Here is a 19,726-nt window from a genome sequence, read left to right as displayed (position 1 = left end):
TTATCTTTATTTGTAAAGATAGATGAGCATTGCTCTCACAGGGTGGATGCTATCCTCATTGCTGTCATGTTTGGTAGAGTACGTGTGAAGTCATGGTGCCGGGGAAATTGGGAAAAAGCCCCCAGGGAATGAAGGTGAAAGCAGAGTTGAACTGCAGAAGACCCCACCACAGGCTGGAAACACGTATTGTCTCCACCGCGTTGAAGAAGAAGCCTGGTACCTAGTTAGGTAGCTTTAAAATACATGTGTTGCCCCTGGTTAGACACTAAATCTAATAAGCCAGTCCTTGAGATGGTCCAGGCAGTATTGTCTGCTTGGGAAGCTGCTGCCTGGCTGCTGGCCATGGAGGGAGCCACGGGCACAGATGTCTCGTGTCTCTGCTCCCCCGCACAAGGTATATTTGCTGTCATCCTTGACTTCTGCTGTGAGTTACACTGGCAATCTAAACTGCCTGCCCCACAAACTGTTTTCCAGATTTCAGAAATAGTATTTTCTTATCACTGTTATTATCAAAGCTTGTATCTTGGCTAACCAAAGTCTAATTAATTTCTCTTAGTGTTAACATTCAATAGAAAATATTTTATTTTCTAACTGCTACATGTAACCGGGAAAAGTTAAAGCCACTCTGCAACCCTTGATCCTCTGTTTTGCTGTATGCGTGTATTAATGGCTCTAAATTGCAAACTTTGTGCCATATGCTCCAGCTGTTAACATTAAAAATTTCCTTCTGAAGTAAAGGGGAGTTCATCTGTAGGGGAATAGGATTTGGCCCCAAATTTTACAACTCTAAAGTTCATGGGCCAAACTGTCTCTTAAGTAAACCAGTAAAGTACCTGCCATACTTTTGGGAAACACGTAATATTACTTTTCTTTCAGGGTGGTGTAATTAGCTTTTAATGGGAGCAACTGGATGGTAAAAGCTGATCAAGTCTCTGCCAACTTTAATAATTGCATATTTTCATGCAATCCAAAGCAGAAAATAGAAAATGGAATTAAGGGTGGCCTTTTTTTTTTTTTTATTATTATAAGGCATCTTTGTTACTGTTTACTTTCTTGGTTTTACAGGTCAATAATTAAATTGAGCTTGTTATGGCTTAGTCTTTTACAGGAAGATCTTTGTTTACATATCTTCCTCTGGAGAGCTTTGAAGTGAAATCTCAAAGAAATTCATAGGTTTATAAGTAAAATTAATTCAGAAACATCTCTTAGATTAAAATGACAATGCAAAAAGTAAGGTGTCACAATATACAATCAGCTTTTAATATGAAATCTGTCTCTCTTTCTTTTGCTTATAGAACAGCAGCATTAACAACAAGCCAGTTGTCAAGTGTAATTAAGAAGGAAAAGTCCATATCCTAGCAAGAGTGCAGCACAGTTAATACATTACCACTCTGAAATCTCTTTACTTGATGAAGAAAGGGTTAAAAAGCCTATAAAAGTTCTGTAGATCTGTTCTGTGGGATATAAAAAATTAATGTGTTGTCATCATCATCACCATGAGAACATTTAATGTTATTATTACCAAGACTGCCATTAACTGGATATTCATTAATGCTAAAAGTCACAGTCAGCATGAGATTCAGCAGACTCCAAGCTCTGGAGGAGGAGGTGGAAAGTTACCTGGTGGAGTTTCAAGAATAGATTTTCCTTTTTTGTTGCTTTTCTTCGGTTTTAACTCTTTCCTGCTCGGTTTGAACCCTGGGTGCTCCTCTGTCTCTGCAGCACGGATAGGTCCTTCCTCTCCGGGTTGCTCCGTGAAAGGAAAAAGCTCTTCACCGGGATATGGAAAGGAATAATAATGATCCCTGTTGCTAATCTCCTGCAGGTAATAATCCTGATCGTCCATGGGTGCAGCCCGGGACACGTCCCCCAGCAATGCCAGCTCAAAGGCGCAGAGAGCGAGGCAGAGTTGAGAAGGACATGAGCCTTTCTTGCTACGGGCAATCATCGTTTGCTTTTGCAGAAATCTCCTCTGCAAGTCCCAGAACTTTATTTGTAAATGGGGAAAACGGAGAACCCTGGCAGCTGGCAACCCCCCCTCCCAGCCCCCAGAGACACAGAGGGCTAAAGGAGCCTGCCTGTGAAAAGTGCCTCCGCTTTGGGCTAGTTTTGCAAAAGTTGCAAGGAGCGCAGCGGGACGGAGGGCTGTGGAGGGAGGGGGCAGGACGGGGATGCATGTGATCGTCAGGCTCACCAGCCAGACAGACGGACAAGCGCTCCGCTCAGCCGGCGTTTGGCAGGTGGGATCTCCAGCGCGGTTAGCTTGCTGCTTTTCCTTTCCTGCCTCTCTTGCTTCTTTTAATCTTTTTTCATTATTACTGCTGCTTTCTTCCCAAACCAGAGTTACAAGACGGTTTCAGCTAAATCCCCTAACAGTTTCCTTAGCCTTCCCGCATGCAGCGGATCGAAGGGAGCATTTATTCAAAGAAAAGTAAACTTGGCAGCCTGCCTTTGCCTCCCAGCCTGTATGCAAAAGTGTTTTCATCCCCCAGATGATGCTGTGCAGATGGGGGTGGGCACACAGAGCCGGAGATGAACCCTGCCTGCAGCTGGCAGACTTCATCTGCCTGTACTTTGACCCTGGGCATACAAGAGGATAAGTGTGATGTGGGTCTGTGGCAAAGAATCCTCATTCCATACATGCTGTGCTATATTCCCTTTCATGGTGGGTTTTTTTTTTAGCTTTTACAAACCTAGGATACCCCTCCGACACCTATCTCAGCCTCCCTTGTTTATTTTAGTTTATAGATGTGTAACTTTATATATAGCTTATATATAATTTATATTACTTTATATAGACATTTGTGTGTGTATATATATTTTTTGTATATATATACACATATAAGTTATTGATAAGTAATATAACTCAACACATACCTTGTGCCAATTTATAAGAGGCTTCTCCTGGGCCATATGGGAGCTCCTTGGACTCAGCCTAGCTGAAAACCAGAAAGGACATGTTTCATCAGTGGCCCTTTTTCCCATTCTTTTTGGAATGATCCTGACTTTTGTTCTCTCTGAAACGTCTTCTAAACAGATTAGGATGCGTTGTGCTAGCAGCTGCACACGTGCAACCCAGTGTCATTAATGGAATCAATTTGTCTCAGAATAAAATCTTATCTTTCATCTTTTTCATAGCTCTGAAATAACCTTCAGTGCTGAAGGAAATGTGCAGCAGTTGGCTCATGAAATATGAATCCTTATTCCCGTGTTGAAAATACCAGCTTATATTTTCATCATGTATATTGTATTTCTTGACATTGTCCAGTCAGCTAGGAGAAAGCATAATGTGTTGCCCTGCTCATTATTCTGCCTTTGCAATCACACTTAATATGTGTTTCTCATAACTTTAATACCATAATAAGCATAGTTTCCTATCTCAGTACCTGTGCCTTCTGGTATATTTGGTTTCCAGACTGTGGGCGATTCAGTCCCCAATATTTAATGATCATCCTTGCTTTCTTAGTTGCTATCCCAAAAGCAATTTAGCAATTATATTCTGTCTTTTGTCATTCCTTTTAGACAAATGAAAATATGCTTTCACTAGCAATTCCATTTTTATTTTCCATTTTTACAATTTTTAAAATCCCAAAACTGTGCTTTTTCTATTTTAAATATAGGAATTTTCATTTTCTAAAATGAGAATAAAATATACTTTGATTTTTTTTTTTACTGTTTTACTGAATTATATATATATTATTTCATTTTTATTTGATGAAAAACTTCTTCCCATGTAACTTTTCAGATAGTTTTATCTGGAATAGATGGCTTTGTTACCTTGAGCACACAGTGTGCAGTGACTGGGTGGAGTGTGGGAGCTAAGACCTACTGGATACGGTTGTGAAACAGGCTTCTTGTTCTCTGCATTCAGTGGCAGGCTGAATATCCTGGATATCCCGTCTTAGCGATTTCACAGATGTTCTGACTTCGTTTTCCCTTTCCAAAGTATCCAGTCCTCTCCTCCCTTGGTCCTAACTTCTGAGGACAGAGCACAAGCTACAGAAAATGTGTACAGTTTTGTTACCATTTGCAGCACAGTCACTTTTTGCAAATGTTGTAGACATTCACGTACCTAGAGAAGTAATAAATAGGCTGTTCCATGACATCATTAATGACCTATTTTTTCAATAACTAAAGGAGCTTTAGCTGCAAATTATTATTTCACTCATTGCAGTGGTCAAAGAAGGATACATAGAAATAGAAGAGGATTTACCTTTCTGACCATAACAAGAAGGATTTTCATAAAATACAGAGTTAAGCATATGTTAATTAAAGACCTGAGGAATGCAGTTTGGGGGGTATTTTACATTATTTGCTTTTATCAACTTTACATGTGTAAGTTACAATAATGTATGTAAACATCATCTATTTTCTCTCCCATACAATACCTTTTTCTTTAAAGGGACAACTGTGTGGGCTTTTTATTTTTAATTTATCATATATAACAATGTGTCATATTGAATTTGGACCACTTTAATAGGTGAGTATGCATAGAAGCTGTATATATGTAAATGCATGACTATAATATAGCAGCAAAAATCTTCTGCTGATATCAGACCTGTCCTTATTTAAGACCTAAAAAAATACATTTAAATGACACAAATATCCACCCAGATGTTACCCAGATCACCCATCACAATATCTTATTGTTCATGTATCCAGCAATTAATTGCTGTATGTTCGTGTTAAGTGAGGTGTTGGTGACAAAATTAGGGGCCAAATCATGCTCCAGCAGCGTTTTGTCTCATTCTTTCATCTTGCCCCTAATAATTTCTGAATTTGCTGGCAGATTACAAGTGAATGCATCAAAGCAGCGAATATCTCAGTGAAGTTTCTAGTCATTGCAGTTAGCTGAGTGTCCCTGCAAGGGCCTCCTCACCAAGTGATCTGAGTTAAAAGGCTACCACGTGAGCTTGTGCGTTGGTGGAAGCGGGGGAAGCCCAAGCATGCCTTTGGGGACACCCGAGCCAGGAGAGGCTTGGTGAGCAGTTTGTGGTCAGCCATGAGGATGTACCCAGCAGGACACAGCAAGGGACTTGAGGACCAGCAGCTTTGCTTGCACACCTCCACTTTTGCAGGTAAGACTTTTGCAGAACTTCAAGCAGTGCCATGCCTGCTTCTGCAGTCACCACAATTAACTCTTTTCCCTCTGTGTGTACCTACCTTAAGAAAGATTCATTTACCCAAACATACCTATCAATATCTATTCCTAGGTCTTGACTTGTGTCAATAACCAGCTTCCCTACTTTTCTTTTGCTTCAATTTTAATACTTCCTGCGGGTGTGGGTACGGATGCACTGCTGCTCCTTCCAGACTCATCTCTGGTTTTGAGGTGTGCATTCATCCAGCCAGCTGGTACCGCACAAAAATCTGTCTCTGGGCAGAATTTTGGTCTTCCTCCCTCTAAGATGTTTTTACCAATTTTTTCCCCTCTTTCAGCATACATACAACTTACAGGAAAGAAGGTGGTTTTTCTTCTTAGACTGGCATGGGAGTATTAAGTTCACTGAAGGCTCAGATGTTTTGTGCCTAAGGGCTGCTCCTTATTTTTGCCTATGAAGTATCGTGATAGCTTTTAAAAGCTTGCAGTCGATGTGGGAGGAGATAAAGCTAACTAATATTTTTGCAGAACAACTGTAACCAGCGTTATCATCTCCTCCTGGATCGATGCCAGTGATAATGTGTAAGTCATTCTACAGTTTGCTTTAAATCTTTGCCCTGCTGAAGTGAAACACAACATGCTGTTATCTGCAAACAAGCAGAGCTTTCCCCCTCTGTTCCCAAGAAGTATTTATTTGAAAGATGAAGGTTTACCCTCTAAGCTGAGTTAACACTTCTCAGGCAGCGTATTTTGAGCCACTTCCAACAACATCCCTGGAAAAAAAAGGCACTCCCCTTCACCCCTAGCTGCAGGCAAAAAGTTATCTTTAGCCTGGCCAGTCCCCATGTCACCCCCGAGCTGGAGACACTCAGGTGCCAGCAGTGGAAGAGCACAACTAAGCCACCCTTCCCTGCCCTTCTTATGCATCAAGGTGGTGTTTCCCAGCTCTTATTTCACATATACTGTTTTGACATTATATAGCTTTTGTGGAACTAGCAGTTTGTGTTTGGGAGAACTGGGCTTTCTGTGTTGCGTGTTTCCCCTCCCACCTCTGCAGCCTTGTTTCTCCTTATCCGGTTGTCAACAATCATAATTTCATGAAGTTGCTGAGATGAGCAGCTCTGGTCTCAAAGGGGGGAAAGGATCTTTGCACAGAACTTAGCAGGGTTCATTGAAAAAGCTTTAAACTATATTGGAAGGGGGAAAGGGATAAACCCAGGCTTACTAGAGGTAAGCCTGGGGGTGGCATGCCGATGCTTGAGGGACTGTGAGGTCTTTCGGTCTGCTGTCTCAGTGGAAGTAGGGGATGGAGATCCATGTGCAGCAAAGATGCAAGGGTTATTGATGTGTTAGAAACCATGGAAGCCCTGAGAAGAGTCACACAGGAATTAGGGCTTGTGCCCCAAAAGGTGTTGGGATCAATTGCCCAGCTGAAGTGCATCTACAACAACGCAGCATAGGCAACAAACAGGAGTAGATGGAGACCATCGTGGAACAGGAAAACTATGGGATAATTGCTGTCACAGAAATGTGATAGCGTGACTCACGCAGCTGGAGTGCTGCAATGGATGGCTGTAAGCTCTTCAGAAAGGGTAGGCAAGGAAGGAGAGGTGGTAGGGTCACCCTGTATGTTAGGGAGTGTTTTGATTGTCTAGAGCTTAACGATGGTGATGACAGGGTTGAGTGTTTATGGGTAAGAATCAGCGGGAAGGCCAACAAGGCAGATACCCTGGTGGGAGGCTATTACAGACCACCTAACCAGGATGAAGTGGCAGATGAAAAATTCTAGAAGCAGCTGGGAGAAGTCTCATAATCATTAGCCCTTGTTCTCATGGGGAACTCAACTTGCCAGACATCCACTGGAAATAGAACCCAGCGGGGAGGAGGCAGCCGAGGGGTTCCTGGGGTGTGCGGCAGGGAACCCCCCGATAGCCAGTCAGTGCCAGCCAGGGAAGGTGCCCGCTGGACCTGCGGTGTGGGGACAGGGAAGGACCTGTGGGTGCTGTGATGGCTGCGGGCCACCTTGGGCACAGGGATATGAAATGATGAAGGGTTTGGTTCTGGGAGAAGCAAGAAGGAGGGTCAGCAAAACTGTGCCTTGGGCTCCTGGAGGGCCGGCTGTGGCTGGCTGAAGGGCCAGGCTGGCAGAGCCCCTTGTGAGGCAGTCCTGGGGGGCACGGGGCACCTGGAGGGCTGGGTGGTCTTCCAGATGGAAACCTTCCAGGTGCGGGAGCATCCCATCCCCCTGTGCCGGCGGGGAAGGAGGCTGGGCTGGCTGAACGGAGAGCTTTGGCTGGAGCTCCAGGAAAAAGGAGAGTTTATGGCCTTTGGAAGAAGGTGTAGGCCACTCGGGGGGACTACAAGGAGAGGTTATGCAGGGAGAAATTAGAAGGGCCAAAGCCCAGCTAGAACTTAATCTGGCTACTAAGAGACAATAAAAGACAATTTTTAAAAGTTTCTATAAATACATTAGCAGCCAAAGGAGGCCTAAGAAGGATCTCCATCCTTTATTGGAAGTTGGGGGGAAACCATGACAAAGGATGAGAAAAAGGTTGAGGTAATTAGTGTCGCCTTTGCCTCAGTCTTTAAAAGTTAAACCCGGTCATTCTCAGGGTACCCAGCCCCTGAGCTGGAAGACAGGGATGGGAGCAGCGTGAAGCCCCCACAACCCAAGGGGAAATGGTCAGTGACCTGCTCCACCACTGAGACACACACCATCCATGGGGCCGGACGGGATCCACCCGAGGACACGGAGGGAGCTGGCGGCAGCGCTCACCGAGCCGCTCTCCATCATTTATCATTGTCCCGTCCTGGCTGAGCGGGGGGCCCAGCTGGCTGGGAGTTACCAAATGTGACGCCCGTCTACAGGAGGGGCTGGAGGAGGATCGGGGCACTACAGCCCTGCCGGCCTGGCCTCGGTGCCGGGGAAGGTTACGGAGCAGCTCATCCCGAGTGCCGTCACACGGCACGTACGGGAGAACCGGGGGATCAGGCCCAGCCAGCGTGGGTTTGTGAATGGCGGGTCCTGCTCGACTGACCTGATCCCCTCCTGTGACAAGGTGACCTGCTTGGTGGATGAGGGAAAGGCCGTGCATGTTGTCTGCTGAGGCGTTAGCCAAGCCATTGACCATTCCCCACCGCATCTCCTGGAGGAGCTGGCTGCTCCTGGCGGGGGCAGGTGTCCCCCTCACTGGGTACAAGCCTGGTGGGTGGCCAGGCCCAGAGCGTGGTGGTGACAGGAGTCACCCCCCGCCGGCGGCCATCACACGTGGTGCTCCCCCGGGCTGGGCGCTGGGGCCGGCTCTGTTTAATCTCCTGATCGATGACCCGGGTGAGGGGATCGAGTGCCCCCTCAGTCAGGTTCCGGCCCACACGCAGCCGGGGGGAGCGCTGACCTGCCGGGGGGCAGGGGGCTGCAGAGGGACCTGGGCAGGCCGGGCCGAGGGGCCGAGGCCGCCGGTGTGAGGGTCACCCCGGGTCCGTGCCGGGCCCTGCCCGTGGGGCACAGCCGCCCCCGGCAGCCGCGGGCTGGGGCAGGGGCTGGGAGCTGCCCGGCGGGAAAGGGGCTGGGGGGCTGGGCAGCAGCGGCTGGGCATGAGCCCCCCGTGTGCCCAGGGGGCCGAGAAGGCCAGCAGCACCCTGGCTGGTAGCCGAAGCAGCGTGGCCAGCAGGGCCAGGGCAGCGCCCGTCCCCCTGCGCTGGGCACTGGCCAGGCCGCCCCTCGAAGCCGGGCTCAGCTCTGGGCCCCTCACTCCCAGACAGACCCTGAGGGGCCGCAGCGTGTCCAGAGCCGGGCAGGGGGCTGGGGCACAGGGCTGGTGGGCAGCGGCTGGGGGAGCTGGGGGGGCTCAGCCTGCAGAAAAGGGGGCTCGGTGGGCCCTGATCGCTCTCAGCTCCCTGGCAGGGGCTGTGGGCAGGGGGGGTCGGTCTCTGCTCCCAGGGAACCAGCCACAGGACAAGAGGGAACGGCCTCAAGTTGCGCCAGGGGAGGGTTAGGTTGGGTGCCAGGGAAAGTTCTTCTTCACCAAAAGGGTGGGCAAGCCCTGGCACAGGCTGTCCAGGGAGCTGGTGGGGTCACCAGCCCTGGAGGTGCCTAAAAGGTGTGTAGGTGTGGCAGTTAGGGACACGGGTTAGCGGTGGCCTTGGCAGTGCTGGGTTAACAGTTGGACTTGATGATCTTAAAGGTCTTTTCCAACCTAAATGGTTCTACGATTCTATGAAGTTCAGATTCAGGACTGCATTCTTACTGAAGAGAGGTAGAGTTGTACATGTAAGTGAAGACCTTTTCCAAGGTCTTTTTTTTTTTTTTTTTTCATACTACACAATCAATGATCACATGTTTATGCTTAATTCTACTTCACACTGCTTCGTGACTCCTGCAACTTCTCCTTTGGAATATGTGCATCATTTTTTTAATTGAAGAAAATCTTTGTGGTTGGAAAGAAAAGATGAAAAAATAAGCATCCCTCTTTCATTGCCATTCCACGGTAACTTTCTGAGGTAGCACATAAGGTTTCTATATGTCTTGGCATCAAAACAGCACTAAAAATAACTTTCCGTCTGAACACCAGTAAAGTTTCTGTTCCTTTGTACTTCAGATCTGTAGTAAATCATGGAGCACAGGAGCAAGAAAATTGAATTACACTTTTTAAGCAGTCATTTTCTTTTCCACATAAAGCGTTTACCCCTGCTGTCAACAAGTTCAAACCATCTCAGAGGAAATGGAAACCTAAAACTGACATTGGGAAATACAAAGTAAACTGCATTTAACATTTATGCATTTCTTAGATGCCTGTTTCTTACATACGTAACAGAGACAGATACTAGCTAGCTGTCCTTCTGCTTGCCTGCACACACTGCATGCATCCTGGGGTATCCAGGCATTTAAAAGCCTATTTGCACTTGTTGATAAGGCAAATGCTTGAAAGAGTGGCTTTTACAGCAAAAATGACAAGAAATGAAAACAAGCTCTCATACTGAGCCATTTTACTGATTTTTAAGAGTCATTTGACTTTAAAGGGAATGTCCTTATTTTACCATGTAAGAGATACCAAAAATTGCGGGATCTTAACATTTGTCTCTGAGTATATCAAATAATGATACAAAATATGAGTGAGTCTAACGTATATCCAGTTACGCTCCCCTCCTTTGTGAGCAGGCTGCTGTTTCCTTTAGGTAAACAGATTTTAGAATAAACAAATGACAATAATGGAGGCAATAATTTCCTTTAGCAATTGCTTATTTTAACTGGACAGAAATGCAGCATGCATCTTGACTGGGGAAATTACCCCAATGCATTATTCTCTCTAACTTTTCTCATAAGAACAACACGACCTTCAGATAATCATTCAGCATATTGCTTTTGTGCTTGTGTCTGAAGGAGCTCAGATTGCCATGGAAACAAAAGTTCCTTGTTCTCCTACACTTCCCTGTGCTATGATATCATTTTCACTATATGAACCATTTTCTTAGCAAGAAAAGGAATTGCGGGATTTTCATGTTTTGGGCATCTCAAACTCAAAATTTTAGGGATGGCTCAGTTCATGGCAGAAATGTTTTGAATGTGGAGCAGTGACTGTATTCATCATTATTGTTATTTAGGGATAGTTAGATCAGATACATCTGCATCAGTCCATTTCTGCTGGAGAAATGAAAAAGCTCCATGTACTCTTTTTCAGAGTTTTCTTTACTTTTTGCTTCCAGATGAGAAGAAACAGCATTTTGAGAAAGACAGTGTTACCCTGTGACATAAACAAAGCCAACAAAAAGAATTTCTGGCATTTTTGTAAAGAATGCAATAGTTCTTTTTTTTTTTTATGATGGGGACAACATTTCTTCATGCCCCAGAATGCCTGTAGATTTTCTGTTGACAACACATTGCCCTGACATTTGGCAGCCACTGCTGGATCAAAGCCAGCAGGATTATCACTAGGAAAGGGACTGAAGAGGCTGCCTTGTGATTACAAAATCTCTAAAGCTAGCAGTACAAAAAGGAGAATTAATAGTATTTTTTTTTCTAATGCTATTTAGTTTTGGTGGATTTATCAGCATTTGAAATACTTCAGGTCTACATTAGTCAATGATTTAGAGTTTTTTGCACTGTTCAAAAATGGGCAAATTCTATGTGCATTTTGTTTTAACACTAAGACTGAGCCAACATTAAGCCAACAGAGATGACTGGATGACAGTAGTTTATGGAACAGTTGGAGAAAATGGGACGAAATGCCCCCACTGTGCACACAGCCAGGCTGTGGGTGATGTGCGGCTGGAATGTCCCTTTTGGTTTGCTTGTATGAAAACAGCCACTTCTAGCAAATTCTCATGGACATCACCTACCTGCCAACATCTGAATTTCAAAAAGTAATGACTCTCACATTTCAGTCTGGTATTTCCTGGACTAAAATTGCTGTACGTGTGCCATGTGGAGTGTGAGCAGTATGTTTAATGCATCCCAGGCAGCAGCAGGGAAATGCAATGCGGAGTTTGTCTGAAAGCTACTCAAAGGCCATTTTTCTGGGATTTCTTCAATATCCACAGCCTAAGTGTAGCCTGAGAAGTCATGGACAAAAGTCTGGTGGGAACTAAAGGTTCCTGAATATACTACTGAATGTAGTAGTCTCTGTCATGTTAAATGCCAATAAAGTTGGCAAATGCAATGTTGTCAGAGAGGAGACCTTAAAATGTCTGTGTTTAAGGATTGTGTTTTAAAGACAGAACAGCAAGAACTATTCCTTTCAGAAACAGGTAGTAATCATGGCTGTGATTAATTTGGCTGATAAATACATAATGTGACACTTCTGTATAACTGTGTCTCTGCAGAGCTTATGTCCAAAACCAAACAGATTCAATATAATTTAGTGAAGTTTGATTATTTATTGTTAATGTATTTGTTTGAAGGTGGAAAGAGGTGATTTTGTTTATCTTTTATCTTCATAATCAGATATTTTTGACAATATACTGGAAGTACCTTCCATAATGCATTTGTTTATGAAAACAATGAAAATGCAAGAATTTATAGGAAAGAAAAGCTCTGAAATGAGTTTTCACTTGTCATACAGAAGGCATCAAAGATTCATGTCAGACTTACATTACTGGATATGCCAATATAATTTCACAGCTATGTAATAAACTTGTTTGAACTTGACTTATAGCCATTAAAAAAGGGCTTGTGCCAGCACGTTGGATAAAGTTATTTGAAAGCTGAAGTGATAGGCTTTAAAGATGCAGTGAAGCTTTAAGGTGATGCAGATGTTTACTAATATGTGGTATAACATAAATTACAAAGTTCCACGGAATTATTTTGCCATCTCATATCACAAATGCCCAACTGTTTGAAATGCACTAATATATTTTTCCACTGGGATGGTGAAATTCACCTTGCTTTTTAAAAACTATCTTAAGTATTTAATTTCCAAAAATCATAGAGTAGGCTAGGTTGAAAGGGACCTTTGGGAGACCAGCATCTCCCTTTTTAACCCCCTTTTAATATTAAAGTGTAATATCTCTAAGACAGAGTTTACTTCTCGCGGTGTGGTTGTATATCCCGCTCATGAGATCAGCACTGTTGGAGATATTATTGACTCCCACAGTTATGTCATAAAGAGTAGCATTAACATTTGGGTTACTGAATTTGACTTTTGGAAATACTGAAACTTAGCCAACTACACCCCATAGTGCAGTTCAGATTGGTTTTGCTTGCTTCGTATGGGTTATGGCGAACAGTCCAAGTAAAATACCTTGGCTTCACTTGAGGCCAGATAAGCTTGTTATTTGAGTAGGGAGCAATTTCCAGAAGCATTCATCAGAACTTAAACAGTTTGTCTTAGAAATAATGACGATAATAACAATAATAATATTTTTTAAAGGAAATCACTTGTGACTGATAGTAAGAAGAACTGCTGTCTCCTTTGCAACAGTATTGAGACAAGTGAGTTTCGTGGGGGTTTTTTACTGTTACAACTGGATGGATAGCAAAACTGCTACAAAGCAACTTGAAAATTCTCTGGCATTTTTAAGGATGCCGTTATCTGCTGTTATTGCTTATGACCTTCTTTTCCTCTCCTGCCTGTGGTCCCTACATGTTTGCCTTGGGATGGGCCACCTCTTCTTTGGCCATGATGTTGCATGGCATTGACCATAGTGTGTCGGGGGAGAGACTAAGCACCGAGGGCTGGCAGACCAAGGACCATGTTGCTCCTCCACATAGTGAGGCATTATATAGTCAAGCAGGCTCCACAATTTTTCAGTGTCACTTTACCAGATTTTAATAAAAATATTGCTGCTGAGACCTGCCTTCACACTTGTGATTGTGTTCTGATTCGTTGTTCCTTTCTGCTTCTCAGTGGCCACAGTCTCACGGCTCCATTTCATGGGACATCTCAGAAGATTTGCAGTGGTTTTGGAATGAGATCAGTAGATGACCTGCAAGGCTGGCAACCCAGGGAATGGGACATCTGCAGACCTGAACCTTGAGGCTGGCCTGATATTTATGTAGGTATAACACTGCACCGTAATGATCTTCCCTATCTAGTTTCACAGGTGATTTGAAGCCATACTAAATATGATGTTTTTTCTGAATATAAACAAGCATTTCCAAATGCATTCATCATCAGTATTTTATTCACTTTAGACAAAATCCTGGCAGAAACTCACAAGAGGCTCCAGATCATTTGCAGGGAACATTACCAAAGGCCTCTTTGCTAGCAAATGAGGAAAAATGAAAATTTAGTTCCTCTCTCTCCAGAGAACTCCATCATGCACTTACAGACTTTGATTATTTAATGCTGAGTGACAGCTTTAGGTTTTAAGGGTACTTTACTTGTATTTTAAATTAAATTACAGTCATATGAGGTCATGATGTTTTATAAGTTGTGGAAGCCACTTTCAAACACTCATCTGAAAACTGTGACTATATAAAAAAAAATGTCACACCCGTCCTATATATCTGGATTATCTCCAACAAATTTAAACTGCCAGGAGTGTTCCAGAAGCATCGTTTTTCCATCCTCACTCCCTCAAACCCCCATAATTTATTTAGGTCTTTGCAAATGCCTGTCCCATTGTGCTGCACTGTCACCAAGCTGTCTGTCCACCCGTCTACCCAGCTGTCTGTATATCTGCAGTGGCCTTGTAACTAGTCACACTGGAATCCTTGATGGGCTTCATTTGAACTGAATGGAGAAATCAAGACATCACATAAATTCCCTTCACACAGTATGAAAATTGGATGAATAGTGAAAACACAGCCAAATTAGTAACCACAGAGATGGAAAACTGCACTGTGAATTTAATGATTTTCTGTTCTATTTAGCTGGCTGATTTCTCAACATACAGCTTCAGACCAACCCAAGCATATGAATCCTTTTGCCAAGCTGGCAATTTGGGGGTGTGAAAGAGAGCCAAAGAGATTCAGTCAGGACAGGGGAGAGGGAGATATGAAGAAAAATTGAACTCACTGTGATGAGCAGGCGTAGGAATCAATCAAGTCATTAGAGAAGAGCAGCCATAAGTATCAATTCATTAAAGAACCATACAGGGTACATAGAGCAGAGATCTAGAAGAAATTACGCTCAGCGTTCTTTCTGCCTGCACATGCTACCTGTACCTCAAGTTCCCCCAGGACACTTGCTGCAAGCTTAGGGTTTTTTCATTATTTCTACATCAGCCTCTCTTTTCCCAAAGGCTGCAAAGGTCCTCCAGTCCCTCTGCCCCCAGTCAAAACAGTGTGTCATAAGTCTCCCCTGAGGGAACATGCACCATCTGTAGAGGGTAGGTACTGCTGCTCTGCTCATGCGAGAGACGATGGTCTGAAGCTGCCATTTCTGCACCAACACTTCTGGTGTGTGATTTCCACAGCCCTTGCAAGGCTAACAGGCGGGGAGGGGAGCAGACTGCTGAAAGCTCTTCCTGAGTGAGCTTCCAGACCTGTAGGCAGCACATCACCAAGCGGAAGGGAGTTTTATAGGCACATTTGATTTAAATCACACATATTTGTCTTCAGTGCAGACGAAAAAGGAAACTTCACTCACAATACCTGTCCTACCAATGAGGTCGCCATATGTGGAACTTGGGTTGCAGTTAAGGACTTCTGGCTTTTTAACAGCTGTGAGTATGTCATGATTGGTTTCTTAAACTAATATGAATACAGTCTTTGGCAGCAGATCATCTTCTCTGAATTTTTACAATGAGCCGAGCTGTCAGCCACATCTTTCTTTAATCCTAGAGCTGCAATTATTTTGATTCTTGATTCAGTAGGTGCTTTGCTTTGAGACCTTGATGAGTACCGTTTGAGCAGAGTGGGAAAGTCCTTCCCTGTTCTGAGCCACCTGGCAGTCGGTGAACATGGGTGAAGGGCTCTAAGCCATGAGGAGGAGGCTCATCAGTGGTCATCTTCGTTACATGCCTGTACACCTCATCATATGTCTTAGCAATTCACTGCAGGGCACTGTTAGTTATTCAAGACACTCAAGAATCCACTCACACAAACAAAGGCTTTCCCAGCATCAGATTTTCATGTGTGAAATGCTCCATGTCACGAGCTTTCCCATAGCCACAAGCATCTACTGCCTCCAGGGCCGCACGGTCAACTGTGTCTCAGCAACCTGAGGGCCAGCACGGCAGGGAAGAAGGATGCGATGTGCCTAGAAAATTTTCTTCTGCTGTAGCACACTGGTAGTGGAAAATTAGCTTCAAAAGTTTGGATCAGCTGGAGGATCACTTACAGCTACTTTCTACATGATTTGCTTCTAATTGCCATCCATCATACATACCCGACTAATGGATTACAGTGCAGCAACTTTAGCTTCATCTTCCTTTATCTTGGAAAATCTGGGTAATGGTATTAAGTGTATTTTTCCATAAATAATTTGTACGAGGAGGCCAGCCTTGTAATTGCAATGGAAAATATTTGTTTCTTGTTATTTTGCCCAATCATGTGTAAATTCCTCCTGCCTACTTGTCTAAGACTGTCACAAAAGAAGAAAAAAAAAATGCTTAAAAGGCAATGTTGAAAATGCCCTGGAAAGCACCAGAAGCTTAAAACAAAACAGTAGGGTAGAGAAAGGCAAGGCAAGACACAGTAAATTCTGGACAGACAGCCAAATTCCACAGATAATCATTAATCTGGGAAAAAAACCTTGCAATTTCTAAGGTTATTGGAAGCATGTATCAGTTACTATTGATTTAGACTTTCTAGTGTTTAAATACTTCTGCATAAATAGCATCGCCACCACTCATCTACTGCAGCAACAGCACGACAGGCGAACCACGTGCGAGAGTTCTGATGCAAACAGCAACCTCATCCTGCCTGCGACCTGCCGGGAATGTGAAGTCCGCTGGCTGCAGACCTTGTGCAAACATCACTCCCAGCTCTAATTTACAACAATATTCTTTTCAAAAAGCTTTAATGAGATGGTGTTTACAGAGCACCACTTGTGCGTGTGAGCGGTGCCGGGGAGCCCGGCGGCCGGTGGTGCAGCCCTCCCCGGCAGGCAGCCCTGCCGTGCCGAGGCGTGCAGCCAGCCCTGGGCTCCATCAGGCCAAAATTACTTTCTTCAGGTCACATCAATTAATGATCCCCTGAATTTCTCTCTTGATTCCCTTTCGCGTAACCCAGTTATTTTGTAGTTTGGTCCTTAATGCTTATGCCATCATTTCATGTGGCTCCTTACACCATTTATTATGGTGTTGGTGTTCTCAGTGCCTCACATTTTTCCAATAGCTGTTTTTGCTAATAAATCAGGATGAAGCCAGAAGGTTTTATTATCAGCCCAACAGCAATCTACTGAGGTAACACTGCCTTTACAGACAGACATTTCTGCTTGGTCTGTCAGTCTCTTTATTTCCCTTGTCAGAAAATAAATGTCTGTGCTACAAAGAAAGGCTTAAAATTGGACTGTTGTGATTCTGGTCTCTTTGGAGTGGACTGCAATTGTGCTTCTATAAAAAAACCCAACCTATCAAAAACTATTAATTCTGGAGAATCAGAAGTGCATGTTCATCTTTAAACAGATAAGCAGCAATGTTGCACTCTTTCAAAATCAGATTTAGAACTCAAGAAAGAGGAAAACTTTTTTTCCTCAAAGTTTCTCCCTTTGCCCCAGGCGCAGAAGTGCTTCTTGCATATTTTCCCTTTGTCCAGCTTCTTTGCACTAGCAACAACACCTCGTTCAGCCACAAGCACAGAAAGCTGAGTAGTAGCAGAGCTGAGTCTTGCTCTGAACTTTGGCGCTGACCTGCTATGGGAACTGACCACATTGTTTAAACTTTCTGTAACTTCCTTTCTCGGTTTATTCTTCTTAGAAAAAGTGCATTTTTATGTAGCTGATAAGAGCTATTAACATTATTCACTTTCATGTGCATTTGTATATTGAACACAGGCTCAATATTACTAGATAATTTTGGTTTTGGAAATTTATTTTAGGAACTTTAATTAATAAGTAAGTTGACTATGAATGGTGCTCCACCATCCTAACAAGGAGAAACCAAAAAAAAATCGTGGCATCTGTTCAAATAGTGTCACCTGGTTGCAGTCTCTTCTCCAAACTATTTCTTGAAGAACCTACAACTTGTAAACTACCAACCAGTTTTTCAGATATCCTGTTTATAAAAGGGAGTGTAAGAGTTTCCCTCCTGCTAAAATGACCTTTGAGGTCTCATCTGTGTAAATTTCCTGGCTAAAATAAAGAATAATCACAGTTTTCATTTGCCGCAAAAAAAAAAAAGGCACAGGTGAGATGTCAGCTATATTAGTAGTTGGTTCATATAAAAGACAGTTTCCTTTCCTAAGCAAATGAGGCAAAACTGAATGTTTATACTTCTCACTGAAATTAGGATATTTCCCTAATGGAAAAATTTGGCATGCAAATTTTTGAGTTATACTCAAAATATAACTTTCTGCATATAACAAGCATGTTGTGTGCATATGCTTTTATAGAAAGGTATAGGATTAGTTGGTTTTATGTGGCTGCTATAAAGTTGTTGAAGTGTAATGTTCTTAAACGTTTAATTACAGAACACTGGCTGTATTTTAGATATATATGTAAATTTGTAATTGTAATGTATTGTATGAATGCAATAATAGTGTGTACAATGTAATTGCATGCCCCATATATAATAATGTAATAATACAGATTATTCAGGAACAAATCTGTACTAAATAGTAGGGATGAAGGTGAGAGCACACAGGTTTGCCAGCAAATCACATTATCAAGGCTGGTGTTGAAAGACAGGCTCTTCCATAGACCTCAGGAGAGAGGAGGGGTGGATATCAGAAGGAAAGGGAAGAGAAAGGAAAAGGTTATTTTCTGAAAGCTTCACAGTTCCTCAATTTAGGGTTAGTATCACAGGAGGATCACACCTGTCAACTTCTCCTAGGTAGAAGACTTGGTGCCATTTTTTTGGAGGTGCTGGCCACGAATCGCTGACATTTTAGATGTAAGACAGAGCACTAAGCCTTTGCCCAGCCTCAGGAAGAGGTGTTGCAGAGAGAGCCGCCGGCTGCCTTAGCCTGATGGATGGGGTGCCCTGGGCAGCGCGGCCGCTGTCTGCTGGGACGGGCCATGCCGGCTGGGTGCAGAGCAGGCTGACCTCCTTTACAAGTGCTGCTAATGAGGGTTTCAAAATGAGGCCAGGGATTTGGTTTTGTCCAGAACTACGTGCAGCTGATAATGATGTGTAACTTCTTCTTTCTCCACACTTATCATTAATTCAGGCTAATTCTGAAGAATAGGCTCATGATATGGATGGTAAAAATTGTTATAATTGGATATTTAACTCCCTTTACAGAAGCTCAGGGGAGCTGAATGCTCTTTGACAAAAGCAGCAGAAACTCTTAAAAATGTCTGTTGACATTCTCAAAGGCTGATGTCATCGTGCAGCTTTTTCTTAATAAAAGGGTGATATGTGTGGGTGCCTACAGTATTAATTAACTCTTCTTTCTGTGTGGATCTGGATAGTTAATGATTAACACTTCTCACATGATAGTGGTCAGAATGGATTAGCTCAAATTACTCCTGTTACATCTTTTTTAAAAAAAGCAGATCATAACACCAAATAAACAGCAGCAATGGCCAAGGCAACCTTTAAGTATAACACAAAATGAAGTCAACACAAATAGTGATCCTAGGTCATTAGTAAGAGGGTGTATGTCCCTCTCTGTGCCGGTAGATGCTGTTTCACATGGTTTCTTGCTTCTTGATTGCATTGATACTTGTTCTAAAAACAACGCCTCCTGTCCAGACCTGTTTGAGTCCCCAGATCCCACCAGCATGTGTCCTGCGACAAGCCCAGGGCTGATGGATTAATTTAAACAGTAAATGTAATTTTTAGAAGATGCCAGGAAAATGCTATGGTATCCCCCAGACGGGCAGTGACTCAGCCCAGTGAACAGCCTGGAAACCATGTGAGAATAGCTGCAGGAGTGTGAAACCCTGTCTGCTTGTGAAGGCATCCCCGAAAGTGCTGTCTGTCCATCATGATGCCAAGGGTCCAACTGAACCTCAGTGTGTGCTTTGGGGCAGATGTGCTGTGGAGTGTCACTGTCAGTTATTTCAGACCATGCCTGACTATTTCGAGAGCAATTAATGGTGGCAGCTCAGGGTTTGTGCTGTTAAACACCAAGTTTCC

General features: G+C 43.6%; 2 protein-coding genes across 15 annotated transcripts in view; one reads left to right on the top strand and one right to left on the bottom strand.

The window, feature by feature from the left end:
* The window catches only part of CPXM2 (carboxypeptidase X, M14 family member 2), a 101,898-nt gene extending 99,665 nt beyond the window's left edge, over positions 1-2,233 (bottom strand). The window contains exon 1 of one of the 2 annotated variants that reach the window (XM_080403131.1): positions 1,621-2,233. In XM_080403131.1, coding sequence (XP_080259257.1) covers positions 1,621-1,948 — 328 coding nt within the window. In that variant the 5' untranslated portion in view covers positions 1,949-2,233. The remainder of the gene's footprint in view (positions 1-1,620) is intronic. The other variant, XM_080403132.1, reaches the window with a different exon arrangement.
* Positions 2,223-19,726, top strand: part of LOC308069980 (uncharacterized protein) — a 40,335-nt gene continuing 22,831 nt past the window's right edge. For 5 of the 13 annotated variants that reach the window (XR_013930566.1, XR_013930567.1, XR_013930568.1 and 2 more), the window contains exons 1-2: positions 2,223-5,078; positions 13,444-13,591. Coding sequence is in view for 1 of the 13 variants with exons in the window: in XM_080403175.1 (XP_080259301.1) it covers positions 13,518-13,591; positions 15,102-15,209 (182 nt within the window). In the remaining 12 variants the exon portion in view is untranslated. Of the gene's footprint in view, positions 5,079-13,443; positions 15,210-19,726 lie in introns of all 13 variants that reach the window. The other 8 variants (XR_013930571.1, XR_013930572.1, XR_013930573.1 and 5 more) reach the window with 5 other exon arrangements.

The sequence above is a fragment of the Falco punctatus genome (assembly GCF_963210335.1).
Source record: "Falco punctatus genome assembly, chromosome: 9".
Taxonomy (NCBI): Eukaryota; Metazoa; Chordata; class Aves; order Falconiformes; family Falconidae; genus Falco; species Falco punctatus.
Note: the sequence above shows the minus strand (reverse complement) of the source record. Positions and strands in the feature narration are given on the sequence as shown.